Below are 16757 nucleotides of genomic sequence, written 5' to 3'. Positions count from 1 at the left end.
CATGCACATCATGCAGATTTTGTGCAACATGCAGGGACTGACAAACGTAAAAGAAATGCAACATAGAATCATAGAATCATAGAATATCAGAGTTGGAAGGGACCTCAAGAGGTCATCTAGTCCAACCCCCTGCTCAAAGCAGGACCAATTCCCAGCTAAATCATCCCAGCCAGGGCTTTGTCAAGCCGGGCCTTAAAAACCTCCAAGGAAGGAGACTCCACCACCTCCCTAGGTAACGCATTCCAGTGTTTCACCACCCTCCTAGTGAAATAGTTTTTCCTGATATCCAACCTGGACCTCCCCCACTGCAACTTGAGACCATTGCTCCTTGTTCTGTCGTCTGCCACCACTGAGAACAGCCGAGCTCCATCCTCTTTGGAACCCCCCTTCAGGTAGTTGAAGGCTGCTATCAAATCCCCCCTCATTCTTCTCTTCTGGAGACTAAACAATCCCAGTTCCCTCAGCCTCTCCTCATAAGTCATGTGCTCCAGACCCCTAATCATTTTTGTTGCCCTCCGCTGGACTCTTTCCAATTTTTCCACATCCTTCTTGTAGTGTGGGGCCCAAAACTGGACACAGTATTCCAGATGAGGCCTCACCAATGTCGAATAAAGGGGAACGATCACATTCCTCGATCTGCTGGCAATGCCCCTACTTATACAGCCCAAAATGCCGTTAGCCTTCTTGGCAACAAGAGCACACTGTTGACTCATATCCAGCTTCTCGTCCACTGTGACCCCTAGGTCCTTTTCTGCAGAACTGCTACCTAGCCATTCGGTCCCTAGTCTGTAGCAGTGCATGGGATTCTTCCATCCTAAGTGCAGGACTCTGCACTTGTCCTTGTTGAACCTCATCAGATTTCTTTTGGCCCTATCCTCTAATTTGTCTAGGTCCCTCTGTATCCTATCCCTACCCTCTAGTGTATCTACCACTCCTCCCAGTTTAATGTCATCTGCAAACTTGCTGAGAGTGCAATCCATGCCATCCTCCAGATCATTAATGAAGATATTGGACAAAACCGGCCCCAGTACTGACCCTTGGGGCACTCCACTTGATACCGGCTGCCAACTAGACATGGAGCCATTGATCATTACCTGTTGAGCCCGACGATCTAGCCAGCTTTCTGTCCACCTTATAGTCCATTCATCCAGCCCATACTTCTTTAACTTGCTGGCAAGAATACTGTGGGAGATCATATCAAAAGCTTTGCTAAAGTCAAGGAATAACACATCCACTGCTTTTCCCTCATCCACAGAGCCAGTTATCTCATCATAGAAGGCAATTAGGTTAGTCAGGCACGACTTCCCCTTCGTGAATCCATGCTGACTGTTCCTGATCACTTTCCTCTCCTCTAAATGTTTCATAATTGATTCCTTGAGGACCTGCTCCATGATTTTTCCAGGGACTGAGGTGAGGCTGACTGGCCTGTAGTTCCCCGGATCCTCCTCCTTCCCTTTTTTAAAGATGGGCACTACATTAGCCTTTTTCCAGTCATCTGGGACCTCCCCCGATCGCCATGAGTTTTCAAAAATAATGGCTAATGGCTCTGCAATCTCACCCGCCAACTCCTTTAGCACCCTTGGATGCAGCACATCCGGCCCCATGGACTTGTGCACGTCCAGTTTTTCTAAATAGTCCCGAACCACTTCTTTCTCCACAGAGGGTTGATCACCTTCTCCCCATGCTGTACTGCCCAGTGCAGCAATCTGGGAGCTGACCTTGTGCGTGAAGACAGAGGCAAAAAAATCATTGAGTACATTAGCTTTTTCCACATCCTCGGTCACTAGGTTGCCTCCCTTATTCAGTAAGGGGCCCACACTTTCCTTGATTTTCTTCTTGTTGCTAACATAGCATCACTTTCTTCTATTCACCTGACAGATGTTGGCTTTACAGTATGGAAACCTTCAACTACGATGCACCAAGCAGAGCTAAAACTGGCCTGCTACATTGCCTGCCACTCAATGGTTAGTTCCATGGATCATTTTGGGGAACTTGTCAGATCAGCTTTCAAGAGAGAGGTAAGTCTGCATTGCACAAAATGCACAGCGTTAATAAACAACGTCATTCCTCCCTGCATGTTCTCTGACCTCAAAGACATTGGTGAGTCTTAGGCCTGGTCTACACTATGAGTTTAGTTCGAATTTAGCAGCGTTAAATTGAATTAACCCTGCATCCGTCCACACAACGAAGCCATTTACTTTGACATAAAGGGCTCTTAAAATTGATTTCTGTACTCCTCCCCGACGAGGGGAGTAGCACCGAAATCGACATTGCCATTTCGAATTAGTGTTAGTGTGGCCGCAATTCGACGGTATTGGCCTCCGGGAGCTATCCCACAGTGCACCATTGTGACCGCTCTGGACAGCAATCTGAAATCGGATGTACTGGCCAGGTAGACAGGAAAAGCCCTGCGAACTTTTGAATTTCATTTCCTGTTTGTCCAGCATGGAGCGCTGATCAGCACAGGTGACCATGCAGTCCCGGAATCAAAAAAGAGCTCCAGCATGGCCCGAACGGGAAATACTGAATCTGATCTCTGTATAGGGAGATGAATCTGATCTATCAGAACTCCGTTCCAAAAGACGAAATGCCAAAACATTTGAAAAAAATCTCCAAGGCCATGATGAACAGAGGCCACAACAGGGACTCAGCACAGTGCTGTGTGAAACTTAAGGAGCTGAGACAAGCATACCAGAAAGCCAAAGAATCAAATGGATGCTCACGGAGGGAGGGGCGACTGACGACTGTAGCTATCCCACAGTTCCCGCACTCTCCAAAAACCATTTGAATTCTAGGTTGAGCTCCCAATGAAGGGTCAAAAACATTGTCGCGGGTGGTTCAGGGTATATGTCATCAGCCTCCCCCCCGCCCCCCCGTGAAAGCAAAGGGAAAAAAATCGTTTCTCACCTTTTTTCACTGTCACCGTATGTCTACTGGATGCTGCTGGCAGACGCGGTGCTGCAGCGCTACACAGCAGAATCCCCTTGCCTTGCCTTGCAGATGGCAGATGGTGCAGTATGACTGGTAACCGTCATTGTCGTCCTGTGGGTACTCCTGGCTGGCCTCGGTGAGGTCGGTCGGGGGTGCCTGGGCAGACATGGGTGCTCCTGGCTAGCCTCGGTGAGGTCGGTTGGGGGCGCATGGACGAAAAAGGGAATAACTCCAGGTCATTCTCTTCTTTATGTTTTGTGTAATGGAGATTCAGTCCTGCCTGGAATATCATTTCAGCTGGAGGTTTCTGCCTCAGGCTGCCCTCCCATTCGGCAGCACTGCGCGGTTGCACCTACCCCAGACTACCCCTTGCTCCCAGGGCTCACAATCAGATACTTTTTGCTGCAAATAAAAAAATTAAGCTGCCGTTTAGAACTGTCCCCCAACATACATATCCTGGGACATTTTGTATTTTACCAGTGTCAACCAAAGGCCCACACACAAATGGAGATTCAGTCCTGCCTGTGCTTCTATCCTAGTGCTTATCACAGATTCCCATTTTCAGCTATAGGCTGAGCAAGTGCAGAATAGTGGTTCACTCGACTTCGCTGTAAGCCAACCGCCCTCCCCTCTCCCCTTCGATCTCTGCTTGCAGAGGCAATAAAGTCAGTGTTGTTTCAAATTCATGCATTCTTTATTACTTCATCACACAAAAGGGGGGATAACTGCCAAGGTAGCCCGGGAGGGGTGGGGGAGGAGGGAAGCAATGGGTGAGGTAGTTGTAGGGGCACCCCCTAGAATGGCATGCAGCTCATCATTTCTGCGGGATGTCTGGGGCTCTGACCTGGAGTGGCCGTTTGCCTCTCTGGTTCTTTAGTAGGCTTGCCTGATATTCTAGGCAGGACTGACTCTCCATTAGACAAGACTTAAGAAGAGAATGACCTGGGGAGTCATTCCCATTTTTGTCCAGGCGCCCCCGACCGACCTCACCAAGGCCGGCCAGGAGCACCCATGACAGCAGCAGATGGTACAGTGTGACTGGTAACTGTCTGTCAACTTGCAAAGCAGCAGACGATACAGTGGTTGGTAACCGTCTTTGCTAACTTGCAAAGGCAAGGGGATGCTGCTGTGTAGTGCTGCAGTACCACGTCTGTCAGCAGCATCCAGGAGACATACGGTGACAGTGAAAAAAGGCTGAACGGGCTTCATGGTTGTCGTGCTATGGCGTCTGCCCGGGCAATCCAGGGAAAAGGGTGCAAAATGATTGTCTGCCGTTGCTTTCACGGAGGGAGGATTGACTGATGACATGTACCCATAACCACCTGCGACAAATTTTTGGCCCCATCAGGCATTGGAATCTCAACCCAGAATTCCAATGGGCGGGGGAGACTATGGGATAGCTACCCACAGTGCAACGCTCTGGAAGTCGACGCTAGCCTTGGTACATGGACGCACACTGCCGAATTAATGTGCTTAGTGTGGCCACATGCACTCAACTTTATACAATCGGTTGCCAAATATCGAATTCTGTAAATTCGGAGTAATCCCGTAGTGTAGACATACCCTTAGTATTCACTGGTTATAGATGAGAGCATAGACGTTGCTGTAGTAAAGCAACTCGTCCTTAAAGAACAGTGTCTCTACATTTTTGGGACTAGTCAGTTTGGAAGGTGAAACAGCAGAAGCAATTGCCACAGCAGTGATTCAGTTTCTTGACAGTGTTGGTCTGGATTTCAGCAGATGTATTGGGATTGGGACTGATGGCTGTAGCATCATGGTTTGGCCCCAGGCTCCTCCCAGTGGAGCTGGCTGCGATTCCCTGCCCTGTGCTTAGGAAAGCTGCTGCAAACTCCCATTGTTTGTAGGGTGCGTAAAGCCAACCTGCACCGTCTTGAGGGCTGGGGAAGTGAAACCTGGGGGAGAATAGATGGGGGTGGCAGCTTCCAGGGAGCTGGGGGTAGGAGCAGGGGTTAAGAATGGGGTACAGGCACTGCCAGACTCAGGAGGAGGGGGAAACCCAGGAATAGGGAGGAGCAGAGGGGATAAAAGTTCCCCCACAAGGGGTAAGCTAGGTGCAGTGGCTGCAAAAACAGGGTGTGGGCAGAGCAGCTTTTCTTTCCCCCTTTCGCAGGATCTTAGCTCCTATTTCCCAGCTGCTATTTTTACATATCCTTATGATTTTAAAGCCAATATCATGATATTTGGTGAGCCTGACTCATGATTTTTGAACATTTGGGGTTTGGCAATACTGAAGGGCCTCAGCTGCTACTGCTGGAGACCCTAGATCCCTGGCTGTGGACAGGGGAGGTTTCCTATCGAGGGAGGAACATTCTCGCTGCTCCTTGAGAGACTCTTCCAGTGCAGAAATCCCAGTCTATCTTGGACCTCCCTTACTGGGAACCAAAGTCCTGCTTCCAGGCAGTGCCCCACATGAAGAGAAGGTGAGACCTGCCCACCACCCCCTTCCCCAGGGAGTGCTTCTGTTTGCAGCCTGTCTGCAGGGGGATGCCCCAGGTGGTACCCAGATGGGCTGGCTGTGATTCCCTGCATTGTGCGGAGGAAAGCTGGCCGCCAGCTACCATGTTTTGCCATGAGTGTGAGGGATTAGGGGTGTGCCAGCAACATATGGGGATCCAGAAGGGGGTTGGAGCCAAATGGGGGCTGAAGAGGGGCAGGGAGTTCTGAGAGCCAGAGGGCATTGAGGGGTGAACAGGGATGTGTGAGGAGGAAGGAGGGGGGAACAAGGATGCAGGGGGCAGGATGAGGCCACGGGGATGTGGGGCTGCTGAAGGGAGGCCAAGGGAATCCTTGGCGGGGGGAGAAATCTGGGGCTCAGGGAAACAGAGCAGCAATAGAGGGAAACTCGGGGGGGATAAAGAGAAGGAAAGGGCAGATGCAGGAGAGGGGACTGTGAGGAGGCTGGAGGGAGAGTATGAGAGCAAGCGGAGACTGGTTGGCAAAGGGAGAACCAGAGGGTAGGGAGAGGGATGGTGAGACATACAATGGCAGCTCCCTCAGCCATGAGGGGGGGGGGGGGGGAGGAGCTGCCCTACACAGCAGCCAGTGGGGAATCTTTTTCCTTAGAAATGGTCAAACAAGCATTTGAGGTGGGTGGGCAGGAGATTTTCTCCTAAGAATTCCTCCTCAGAATTTACAAGGCAAATCCCCCCGCGCACACACACAGATCCTACTCCCAGTTTAGTCTTTGTCTTAAATAAATCAATCTCATTATTTTGGGGTTTCAGAGTAGCAGCCGTGTTAGTCTGTATCCGCAAAAAGAACAGGAGTACTTGTGGCACCTTAGAGACTAACAAATTTATTAGAGCATAAGCTTTTGTGGGCTACGGCCCATAGGGTGACCAGATCAGAGATATAAAATATCGGGACGCGGGGAGGCTGGGGGGGGGGAGGGGCAGGGGGGGCGGTGTGGGGGCATGGGCTGAATCCCCGCTGCTGCCGGGGAGCCCTGCACCGCTCCCTTCCGCTCGCAGCTGCGGCTCCTTCCCGGCGGGACGCGCCTCCCGCCGCCCCATCCCGCCCTGGGCACATGCGGCGTGCGTCCCCCGCACCTAGTCTCCCTCCCGCCTGGAAGGAGCTGCTGGAGCGCAGCCGAGTGGGAGAGGCATGGGGCTTCCCGCCAGCGGCGGGACGCACGCCGCATGTGCCCGGGCCGGGCTATGGGACGGGAGGTGCGTCCCGCCGTGAAGCAGCCGTGAGCGGGAGGGAGCCCCCCCATCTCCCTCCCTCCCTTGCCAGCCCCCCTTTGCCCGCCCGGTGCCCGGGTGCCGGAGCTGACTCACCAGCTCCAGGATCCAGGCGCCGCCACTGCCCCCCCCCCGCTCCAGGCTTGCGCTGCCATGCAGCTGCAAGCCTGGGAGGGGGGAGGAATGCCGTGTGGTTGGAGAAGAGGCGGGGCCAGGGTGCGGATTTGGGGAGGGAGCCAATGAGGGAAGGAGGGGGCGGAGCCAGAGCGGGGGGGGGGGGGGCAGAATCCCTCCGGGAGGGCAAAATTTCTTGTTTGTCCAGTGTCCGGACCAAACATTGGTCAGGACGCGGGACAAAGAAGCAAATATCAGGACAGTCCCAATAAAATCAGGACGTCTGGTCACCCTAACAGCTCACTTCTTCGGATGCATAGAATGGAACATATATTGAGGAGATATATATACACACATACAGAGAGCATGAAAAGGTGGGAGTTGTCTTACCAACTCTGAGAGGCCAATTAAGTAAGAGAAAAAAACTTCTGAAGTGATAATAAGATAGCCCAGTACAGACAGTTTGATAAGAAAGTGTGAGAATACTTACAAGGGGAGATAGATTCAATGTTTGTAATGGCTCAGCCATTTCCAGTCTCTATTATTTTGGGGGTTTGGCTCATGATGTTAAATGTTTAAGGTTGACAGGACTGAAAAGGGCCCGGCTCTGATTTCTGTGTCAAACCAGAGTCGCTGCTAGCATCAGCAGGCAAGGAGTCCAACTGGTGTTTATTTCAGTTTGGTTCAGGTTCGGATTCATTTCCGGTTCAAGCCACCCAAAAATTAAAGTTCAGTTACTGGTTTAAATCCTATTTCAGTCTTAGCAGTAGTAAATTCAAAAAAGAGAGCTGAAACTTAAAATTGATATAAAATTAAATAATAGTCAAAAATTTCTATTTTCCTAGTGTTTTTGTGTTGTCAGATAAACACGAGTATTTTATGAACAATTTGTTTGAGTAACCTAAAATAACATCTTTAAATATTTGCTTTGTCATATTGTACCTCTGCAGTGAAAGGATACAGTTGAGGCCTGGAAATTTTATTTCAACACTCACTTGTGATGCTGAACTGCCAGTACAATTTTTCCTAGTTGATACTGCTTGGGCATGACATTTTTCTGATGCTTCCAGTAGTTTGGTATGTCTGGACCTTGGGCTTTTATCAGGTCCGTCAATGGGTATGCTCTGGTAGCAAAGTGGGGAATGAATCGCCTGTAGTACCCTACTATTCCTCTACTTCGATATAACGCTGTCCTCGGGAGCCAAAAAAATCTTACCGCGTTATAGGTGAAACCGCGTTATATCGAACTTGCTTTGATCCATCAGAGTGTGCAGCCCCGCCCCCCCCCAGAGCACTGCTTTACCGCGTTATATCCGAATTCGTGTTATATCGGGTCGTGTTATATCGGGGTAGAGGTGTATTCCCAGAAATGCTCTGACCTGTTTCTTCCGGATTCATCGGGCCAACTTTGTATTACTTCTAACTTATTCAGTTGGGGCTTCATTATGCCGCTTCCTGCGATGTAACCGGGGTATATGGCTTCGGCTAGCCCTATTGCACATTTTGAGGGATTTGCAGTGAGACCCGCATCCCTCAGGGTATCCAATATGGCTTTCACCTTTTCTAGGTGCATCTCCCAGCCTGGGCTATGTATGACCACATCGTCAAGGTAAGCAGCCGCATACTTGGCATGTGGACATAACAGCTTATCCATGAGTTGTTGGAAGGTTGTGGGAGCTCCATGTAATCCAAAAGGGAGGACAGTATATTGGTACAATCCTTTTTGTGTAGAAAAAGCAGTCTTCTCCTTGGCTCCCTTGGCCAGAGGGATTTGCCAATAATCTTTGGTCAGGTCGAGGGTGGACATGAATCATGCTTTTCCCAACTGGTCGATTAGCTCATCTATCCAAGATATGGGATAGGCATTGAACTGGGACACCTCGTTCAATTTCCGGAAGTCATTGCAGAATCTCATGGTGCCATCTAGCTTAAGTACCAGACCGATCGGACTGGACCACTGACTATGGGACTCCTCAATGACTCTTAGCTCCAGCATCCTCTTAACTTTGGTCCTAATCTCCTCTCTTTTTGCCTCTGGGATCCGGTATGGCTTAACATTCACCTTTACTCTGGGATCCGTGATGATATGATGATGAGCTTCAGTGGTTCTGACTGGCTTCTCTGAGAACCCATCGTGGTTTCGCTCAATCATATTGGTGACTTCTGCCCGTTGTTCAGGGGTCAATTTAGGGGATATTTTCACATGCCCCTGTGGTTTATTTTCTTGGGGTGGTGTCTCTAGGGTGACTACATAAGCTCCTCTGTCCTGCCGGGGTTTCAACAGGTTGACATGGTAGATCTGCTCCAGCTTCCGGTGATCAGGCTGTTGAACCTTCTAGTCAACCTCCCCAATGGCTTCTATTACTTCATATGGCCCCTGCCATCTGGCCAGGATCTTACTTTCAGCTGTGGGCACCAGCACCATACCCAATCACCTGTCTGGAACTTCCGGACCTTCGCTTGGAGATTGTAATAGGTCTGTTGGGCCTCTTGTGCTTTCTCCATGTGTTCCCGCACTATGTGGGTGACTTGGGCCATCCTGTCCCACATCTGCATCACATGTCAATGATGTTTCTCCCCTGGTTAGGCTGTTCTTCCCAGTCCTCCTTGGCAATGTCCAATACACAACGGGGACGACAACCATATAGCAGCTCAAAGTGGGAGAACCCCGTGGACGTTTGGGGAACTTCCCTTATGGCAAACATCAGGTAAGGTAGCAAGGTACCCCAATTCTTCCCATCTCGGCTCACCACTTCCCTTATGTTCTTCAGTGTCCTATTAAAGCATTCGACAAGGCTGCCAGTCTGAGGATGGTAGGCTGATGTTCACAGGGCCCGTATGTGGAGCATTGCACTCAGGTCCTTGATCAATTTTGACACAAAGGGGGTTCCCTGATCCGTTAAGATCTCTTTGGGTGTCCCTACCCTAGAGAAAATTTGAATTAATTCCTTCGCTATTGTCTTGGACATTGTGTTACGTAGGGGTATGGCTTCTGGGTATTGGGTGGCGTAGTCCAGAACTACGAGCACACACTGATGGCCTTGGGCCTACTTCTCCAGTGGGCCTATTAGGTCCATGGCTATCCTCTCAAACGGGACTTCAGTAATCGGCAAAGATACTAGAGGAACCCTTAAGTGCAGTGGGCTGTGTAATTGGCATTCTGGGCAGGAGGCGCAATATCATCGGACCTCCATATAAACTGCCCAAAAGAACCTTCGGGATTCAGTCAGGGGTTTCATCTGTCCCTAGATGTCCTCCAAACAATGGCTATGAGCTAGGTCTAACACTGCTCTCTGGTGTCTTCGAGGCACCAGGAGCTGCTCCACTTCTTACTCTTGCATTTGAACTACTCTATTTAACAGGTCCCTTCTTATCACAAAGTATGGCCCTGGGCCTTTGTGTTTCCCCTCCACTGGAGCCCCATTCACCTCAACTACCTCCTTTCTAATATTGTCATACAGCAGATCATTGGCTTGGCCTTGCCCAAAATTTCTAAATGAGGGCCCAATATGCTCAATATCAAGGGGACCTATTTCTGTTTCCCCTCCAGGGTTGGCCTCAGCGGAACTGGGTCCAGCTTCTGGCTTGTCAACGACCTGAATTGCCCCCCTGCTAGCTGGACGAGATTGCCTCCCTACAAGCACAACCTTTTGTTTCCTAGCCAAAATCCTGGTTCCCAACCTTTTATCCGCCCTCCTTTCTCGCCTAGTTTTCCGGGGCTTCCCAGTTGCAGAGAACAAGTCCTGGTCAAATTCAGAGAAAAATGGGAGAGGGCTACCTACTGGGGCCACAGTATCACTCCTGGTGTCTCCTTGGACTCACCCACCGGAAGTAGATTCCCAAACCCTGGGAAATCTTGTCCTGTGAGGACCAGATATGGGGGTTTAGGGACCACCCCCGCCGTCACCCTCGTGGTACTTCCCTGAACTCAGTTTGTACAGGGATGGTCAGATAGTAGTTGGCAGTGCCATGTACACAGGCTATCCCTGTGTGTTTGGCACGAGATAGCTGGTCCTGTCCCACTAGTTTCCCTGAGACCAGTGTGACGGCACTCCCGGAGTCCACCAATGCAATGGTCTTTATGCCATTCATATTAACTGGCTGTGTGTACCTATGTGGGATCATCACAACCCCCACAAGGTTGATTATGTCACACAGGCCTGTATGATCACCCAGGTTGCATTGCATAGGCTCCTCAGTGTTAGGACATTGGGCTGCAATATGCCCTAGTTCTCCTCAAGTATAACACCTATATCCCACTCAGGATATCCCCCTATTCTTTGGGCTATTGGGTCACATACCCCATAACCCTCTCTCCCCAGTCCCCCAAATCCCTTTGCAGACTCCTGCCGCTCTTCAGCATCCTTTCTCCCTAACAACGTTCTGCCTGATCCTTCGGGAGTCTGGTCCTTCAGGGTGGGGACTGATCTCTTGATTCAGCACATTTCTTCCCTGGTAGTCTGAGAAAGTTCCTTGGCCGTTAATTGTCTCTCTATGAGGGCAACTACATCATCATAAGAGGAGGGGTCATTTTGGCTAACCCATCCTCGTAGGTCTGGTGGTAATCCTCTCATGAATCTGTCCAGCACTATGATTTCTATAATCTTCTCCGCGCTGTGGATCTCAGGGCACAGCCACTTCCACATTAGATAGATCAGGTTGAACAGTTGTGACCTCGGCACCTTGCTATCCTGGTACCTCCACTCATGGAACCTCTGGGCCCTTATAGCTGCCACTCTGAATCTTGCCAGGATCTCTGCCTTCAGCTGGGAGTAATCTTTGGCTGTTTCTGCCTTCTGGGCTTCCCCACACAGGAAAGGGGACAGGTTGATGGCCCCTGTTCTTGGGGCCAGGCCTCACGTAGGGCCATTCTCTCAAAGGTGAGAAGGTACGCCTCCACATCATCTTCCACCGTCATCTTTTGCAGGTAACTGCTGGCCCTTAGGGGTCACATCTCATTAAGGCCATGTGTCAGAGCAGTCAGGGCCTTCAGCTGGGTCACGACCTCCTGCGGGGTGGCTTGATCTTGGGCTGCCTTTCTTATCAGCAGCTGATTTGTCTCCTGTTGTAGTTGTACCAATTCCTGTTGGGCAGTCATCTGGGCCCTGGTAGCCTCTTATTGTGCTGCTGTGGCCTGCACCAGTGCCCTCATTACAGTGTCCTTTTTTTGTGGAGGAGGTGGGGGTGATTTATCTTGCCCTGGGATGGTTTTCAGTATCAATTCGATCCCACCCCTGACACCACGTGTGGCAAGGCACCCCTTCTGCCTCGCCAGACTTAGTGCTCCCTCCTCTGGCAGGAACAGGGCTTGGGATAAATCAGCCCCTCACTCTGGAGAATGTCTGTCTTCCCTCTTTGGGGGTTGTTTCTCAGAGCTTTCCCGGTAGGCCTTGGGACAGGCCTGAGGAGTGCTCCTCTGCCAAACAAAGGGAAAAAGTCTATAACGCACCAAAACAAATGGGGAATACCTTTCCCTGGCCCCCTCACTGGGGCAGGTGTTATCCTGTCACTAGCCCCAGGGTGTCAGTCCTTTCCCTAAACAGGCACTGGGTTTTAGGTGTCTCCCCTATGGGGAGGAGCACAGTCTCACACACTGGAGAAGCCTATCTCCCTGCTGCTGCCAGCCTTGCAGCAGTTTGTCTCTCCCCACCCCTCTCACACGAGAAGAGAGATTTTAACAGGTTTCAGGCAGCCCTTAACTGGACTCAGGTTTCCCTAACTGACTTGAAGCAACCCCTTCCCAGCTTGTAGGAAAAAGGGCCTTTAGCATTCTAGGGCTAACATACCTGTTTTCCCAGACACTCCTGCAGCTGTCCGGCCTGACTTTATCACACTAGGAAATAAAATGCAATCTAAATCCTATACACTAGACCAGATTTTAATCAAACAGTGTCTCACCCTCTTAGATAATACAAACAGTCCTTTTGTGTTGTAGGGGGAGTGAGGCCCTGTGGTGATGTCACTTCCCCCTTTTATAGCTTCTTCCATGTGTGGGAACTTCTTTCTTTTAAGCCAAGCTGCCCCCTCCCACCCCTCAGCACAGTTTGTGGGAAAATACAAGTAACAAGATGGAGTCTAGTATCACATGATCTAGTCACATGCCTTTGTATGCTTCGATGAGTCCTACCAGCCATTACTCATACCCTGACAGTGACTATAATGGCCACAGGAAAGATCATCAGGTGAAGATAAGCTTTTCCCATGGCCCATTGTTTATGTTGATGGGCCATCCAACTTGAATAGGGTACATGGGCTTGTTCTGGCAACGCTAAGAATACCAAGGGAAGGTCTTTGATTGTATTTCCAGTTTCTCATCAGGCCAGAATCATGGATTAAGGGTTCTTGTGGGCCACGCTCACATTCAGATGGAAAAGGCATTATGAGGAGGTCCTCTTGGTCCTTCCAAGCCTTCAGCAGGTTCATCTGGTATATCTGTGTCTTTTTTCTCTTTCATAATCAAATGCCTTTGCCCTTTTTACAACCTTGAATGATCCTTGCCACTTGGCCAGCAGTTTTGATTTCAAGATTGGCAGCAACAATAAATCTTATCACTGAGCTTAAATTTTCACATCTGGCCCCTTTATTGTAGGTCCACTCCTGGTTCTACTGAGATTTCAGCTGATTCTCTCTCAAGAAAGCCCACAGTGGCTCTAAATTTTCTCTCAAACAGAACACGTATTGTACCACGTTGGTTGTTCCTGAGGCTGGCACCTCCCATGTCTTGTGGAGGAGATCTAGGTTTCTGTGGGGCTGTCTCCCATACAGTAGCTCAAATGGGGATAATAGGAGAGATGGGATTAACTGGACCCAGTGATGGGAATCTGAGGCCTTAGCCCACCGGCTGGTTCACCAATTGAGTTCTGGGTTAATAGAGTCCAACAAAATATGAACAGACCAACAAAAGAAAGGCTCTTCAACCCACCTCTGGGCACCTGTGAATGGCACTCCCTTAGCCCAGGGCTTATAATGTCTCTATGCTCTCCAAGGGAGGGAAAAGGGGTTTATGTCCCCTCCAGAAAAAGGATGGTTAGTACAGGAGCCCAGACCCTCCCTCTCCATTGGACACATAATCAAAAGGCTCACCTGTGATCCTCCAGATCCTCTCAGACCTGGAGTAGCTGCTGCTAACAGAATCTCTCCTGCTGCACACTTATCCAGGAGCTCCCAAGGTAAGTCTTGTTCTCTGCTCTCTCTCCCCCTTCTGAGCTGTCTGGGTGGTGATATGTCAATGCAGAGGTGTCTCCCCTAGCCAAATGGAGGTGATGGGGGGCATGGCTCCAGCTCATTGAGCTCAACGGGGCTGTCAGTCCACTCCTGGTGTTCAGTAATCTGGACATCCTCTCTGTTCTCAGATCCATCACGGGGCTGGTAGGGGAACCCAGCCTTGCCCCCTCCACTGGGTTCCAGCTCAGGGCCCTCAAGCTAGACCAGGAGAATCAGGGTTTGCTGACTCTGACAGTGCCCTAAGCTCCTTCCTAGCTTCCCTCAGGCCTCTGCAAGCTCTTCAGTCTGTTGGCCTGTTCCCCCCTTTCTGGGGCGTTGTCCCCTGGGCGACTCTCTAGCAGTCTGCTGCCAAGAGTTCCTTTCTCCTGCCTGCTCACTCCTCCTTAGCCACCCCACCTGTCTGCTTCCCAGCCCTTTTACCCTCCCAGCCTCTGTTAGCCTGCCAGTCACTGTATTAACCCTTTGGTTGCTGGGCTAGCATAGGGTACATACACCCCATGACAGGCTCCCTTTTAAACTCCAGCTTGAGCAGGTTCTGCATGTGAGGTGGGGCAGGATCACAGCAGCCCAGGACTGCTCTCTGACCCCTCCTGGTCCAATGTGGGGTTCTACACCCCATCACAGGTGTCCTAAGAGGCACAGCCCTGCAAACCCTCAGACACCTGGTGAAAGGATCAAATGGTGCAGAGCTGGTACATCACCTTGGCCGTGATGTCCTCCTGCCTCAAGAGAACAAGACCTGTCAGAGACTTGGCTGCCCCCAGGAATTGGGGGGATTAATGGCAACTGGAACCTTGGGATGGGATCTTCTCTTCCTCTCTAGTGTCCTCCAGTGCCAAACACCCCCCACTCCATTGTAAGGTGAGCTCCTGCCTCCATTCCCTCAGTTTTCCCATGACAGCTGTTCGTTGGCATCTTCTCTTTCTCGGATCTCTCCTTCTGGTTTTGGTGCCTGTGATCTTCCATTCCCACTGGCTACACAAACCCGGCCCAGGGCTAGTAGCCAGTGAGCCTGGTGTCTCTGACAAACTGCTCCTTGTGCCAGTCTGTTACCAGATTGACTCACAAACAGTGTCACTGAGAAATGTGACACTTGCAGCTCCTGGTCCCAGGCAGCCTTTCTAGGACCAGGACTCATCATCCCCATGTTCCTCTTCATATTGGGGAGGGGACTCACTTAGAACAATCTAGAGTCTCTATAGAAACCCCCGTTCTCCCCCAAGCCCGGCTTCTATGCACAATGCCCCCTTAATGCTGAGAGAAGCTGCCCCTGCCCAGGGGACGTGGGGCCCCAGGAGGCGGGGTCTGGGGGGCTGCGGTGCAATCCCTTGATCGCTAGGACCCAGGAGCAGCTGGAATGCGGCTCTGGGAGTGATCGCTGAGGTCACTCAGTCCCGGCAGCAGGAAGTGAATTGCACTCGTTGCAATGACTGGGGCGCTGCCCACGGTCCTTGCAAGTTCCCCGAGCCCGGCTGCTGCTGGGACCCCGGAGCCCTGGCTGCAGCCGGGGGAGGAGACTGGAGCAGTAACATTCCCGCTGCTCTCCAGGAGGAAGGAGCCTCTCCCGGTGCAGAGAGCCCAGTCAGCTCAGGAAAGGAAACCCTGAGTCACTCTCTGCAGGGAGCCATGGCTGCAGCGGTGAACCCTTTGAAAAGCCTCCGAGATGAAGCTACTTGCTCCATCTGTCTGAGTTTCTTTAAGGATCCAGTGTCTTTAGATTGCAGGCACAATTTCTGCCGAGCCTGCATCAGCCAGTGCTGGGAGGAATCGGATGCAGACATCTCCTGCCCTCAGTGCAGAGAGACCTTTCCCCAGAGGACCCTAAGGTCAAACAGGCCACTGGCCAACGTCGTAGAAATAGCCAAGCAGCTGACTTTCCAGGCAGCAGCAGGAGAAGATTTGTGCAAGGTGCACCAGGAGCCTTTCAAACTCTTCTGTAGCCAGGACCAAATACTCCTCTGTGTGATCTGCAGAGAGTCCCAGGATCACCGCGCTCACACTGTGGTCCCGATAGAGGAGGCTGCCCAGTCGTACAAGGTAGGAAATTGCTGTGCAGTGTAATTACGTCTATTTGTGCATGTCTACAATGTGTATTACAATAGCTCCTAAAGGCACTGAAATCAGGGCCCCCATCATGCGAGGTTCTCTACAAACACAGACAGACAATTCCTGCCCCAAAGAGCTGAGTCTAAATAATCAAGATGGACAAAGTGCAGGTGAGGGAACCGAGATACAGGGAGGCAAAGGGTGGGATTCACAACGGTACTTAGGTGCCTAAACTCCAGATTTAGGTGCATAAGTCTGGGATTTAGGCACCTAAGTCCCAATTTTAGGCTCCACTGCAATCCCCAGAACTCCTGCCAAGTCCTGTAGGGACCCAAACTCACTTAGTGCCTATGTTTTCAGGGTACAGGTTCTCTCATTGCCTGTGTTACTGCCTCTGGGCATATCCACAACTGCCTCCCTCCAGGTATCTAGCTGCCTATCTCCTGCCCACCCCCAGAGCAATCCATGTGCTGGGGGAAGGCATGTGTTCCTCTTGCCTCTTTCACTGGTAGGGCCTGATCTGGTGGGCATGCTCAGAAGCAAAGACAAAGGAGTGAGACACTAGAGAAACAGAGGTATGGAAGGGGCAGTTACTTGACCAAGCTCACAAAGCAGCTCAGTAGAAGAGCCAGGAATTAAACCCTTGCCTTCCAGTGCCCATCCTAGTCCTCTAGTCCCTAGGCCACACAGCCTCTCATCACACTTCTTGTGCAGTTCTCTACAAGTACATTATAAATA

General features: G+C 50.9%; 1 protein-coding gene across 2 annotated transcripts in view; it reads left to right on the top strand.

Moving 5' to 3' along the window:
• The first annotated feature begins 1891 nt into the window (after nt 1-1891).
• Nucleotides 1892-16757, top strand: part of LOC101949283 (zinc finger protein RFP-like) — a 48576-nt gene continuing 33710 nt past the window's right edge. Inside the window, exon 1 of one of the 2 annotated variants that reach the window (XM_008176282.4) lies at nt 1892-16010. In XM_008176282.4, coding sequence (XP_008174504.1) covers nt 15600-16010 — 411 coding nt within the window. In that variant the 5' untranslated portion in view covers nt 1892-15599. The remainder of the gene's footprint in view (nt 16011-16757) is intronic. The other variant, XM_008176281.4, reaches the window with a different exon arrangement.

This window comes from Chrysemys picta, chromosome 12 (genome assembly GCF_011386835.1).
Source record: "Chrysemys picta bellii isolate R12L10 chromosome 12, ASM1138683v2, whole genome shotgun sequence".
Lineage (NCBI taxonomy): Eukaryota > Metazoa > Chordata > Testudines > Emydidae > Chrysemys > Chrysemys picta.
The sequence above is the reverse complement of the archived record's forward strand: the minus strand, read 5'-3'. Positions and strand labels throughout refer to the sequence as shown.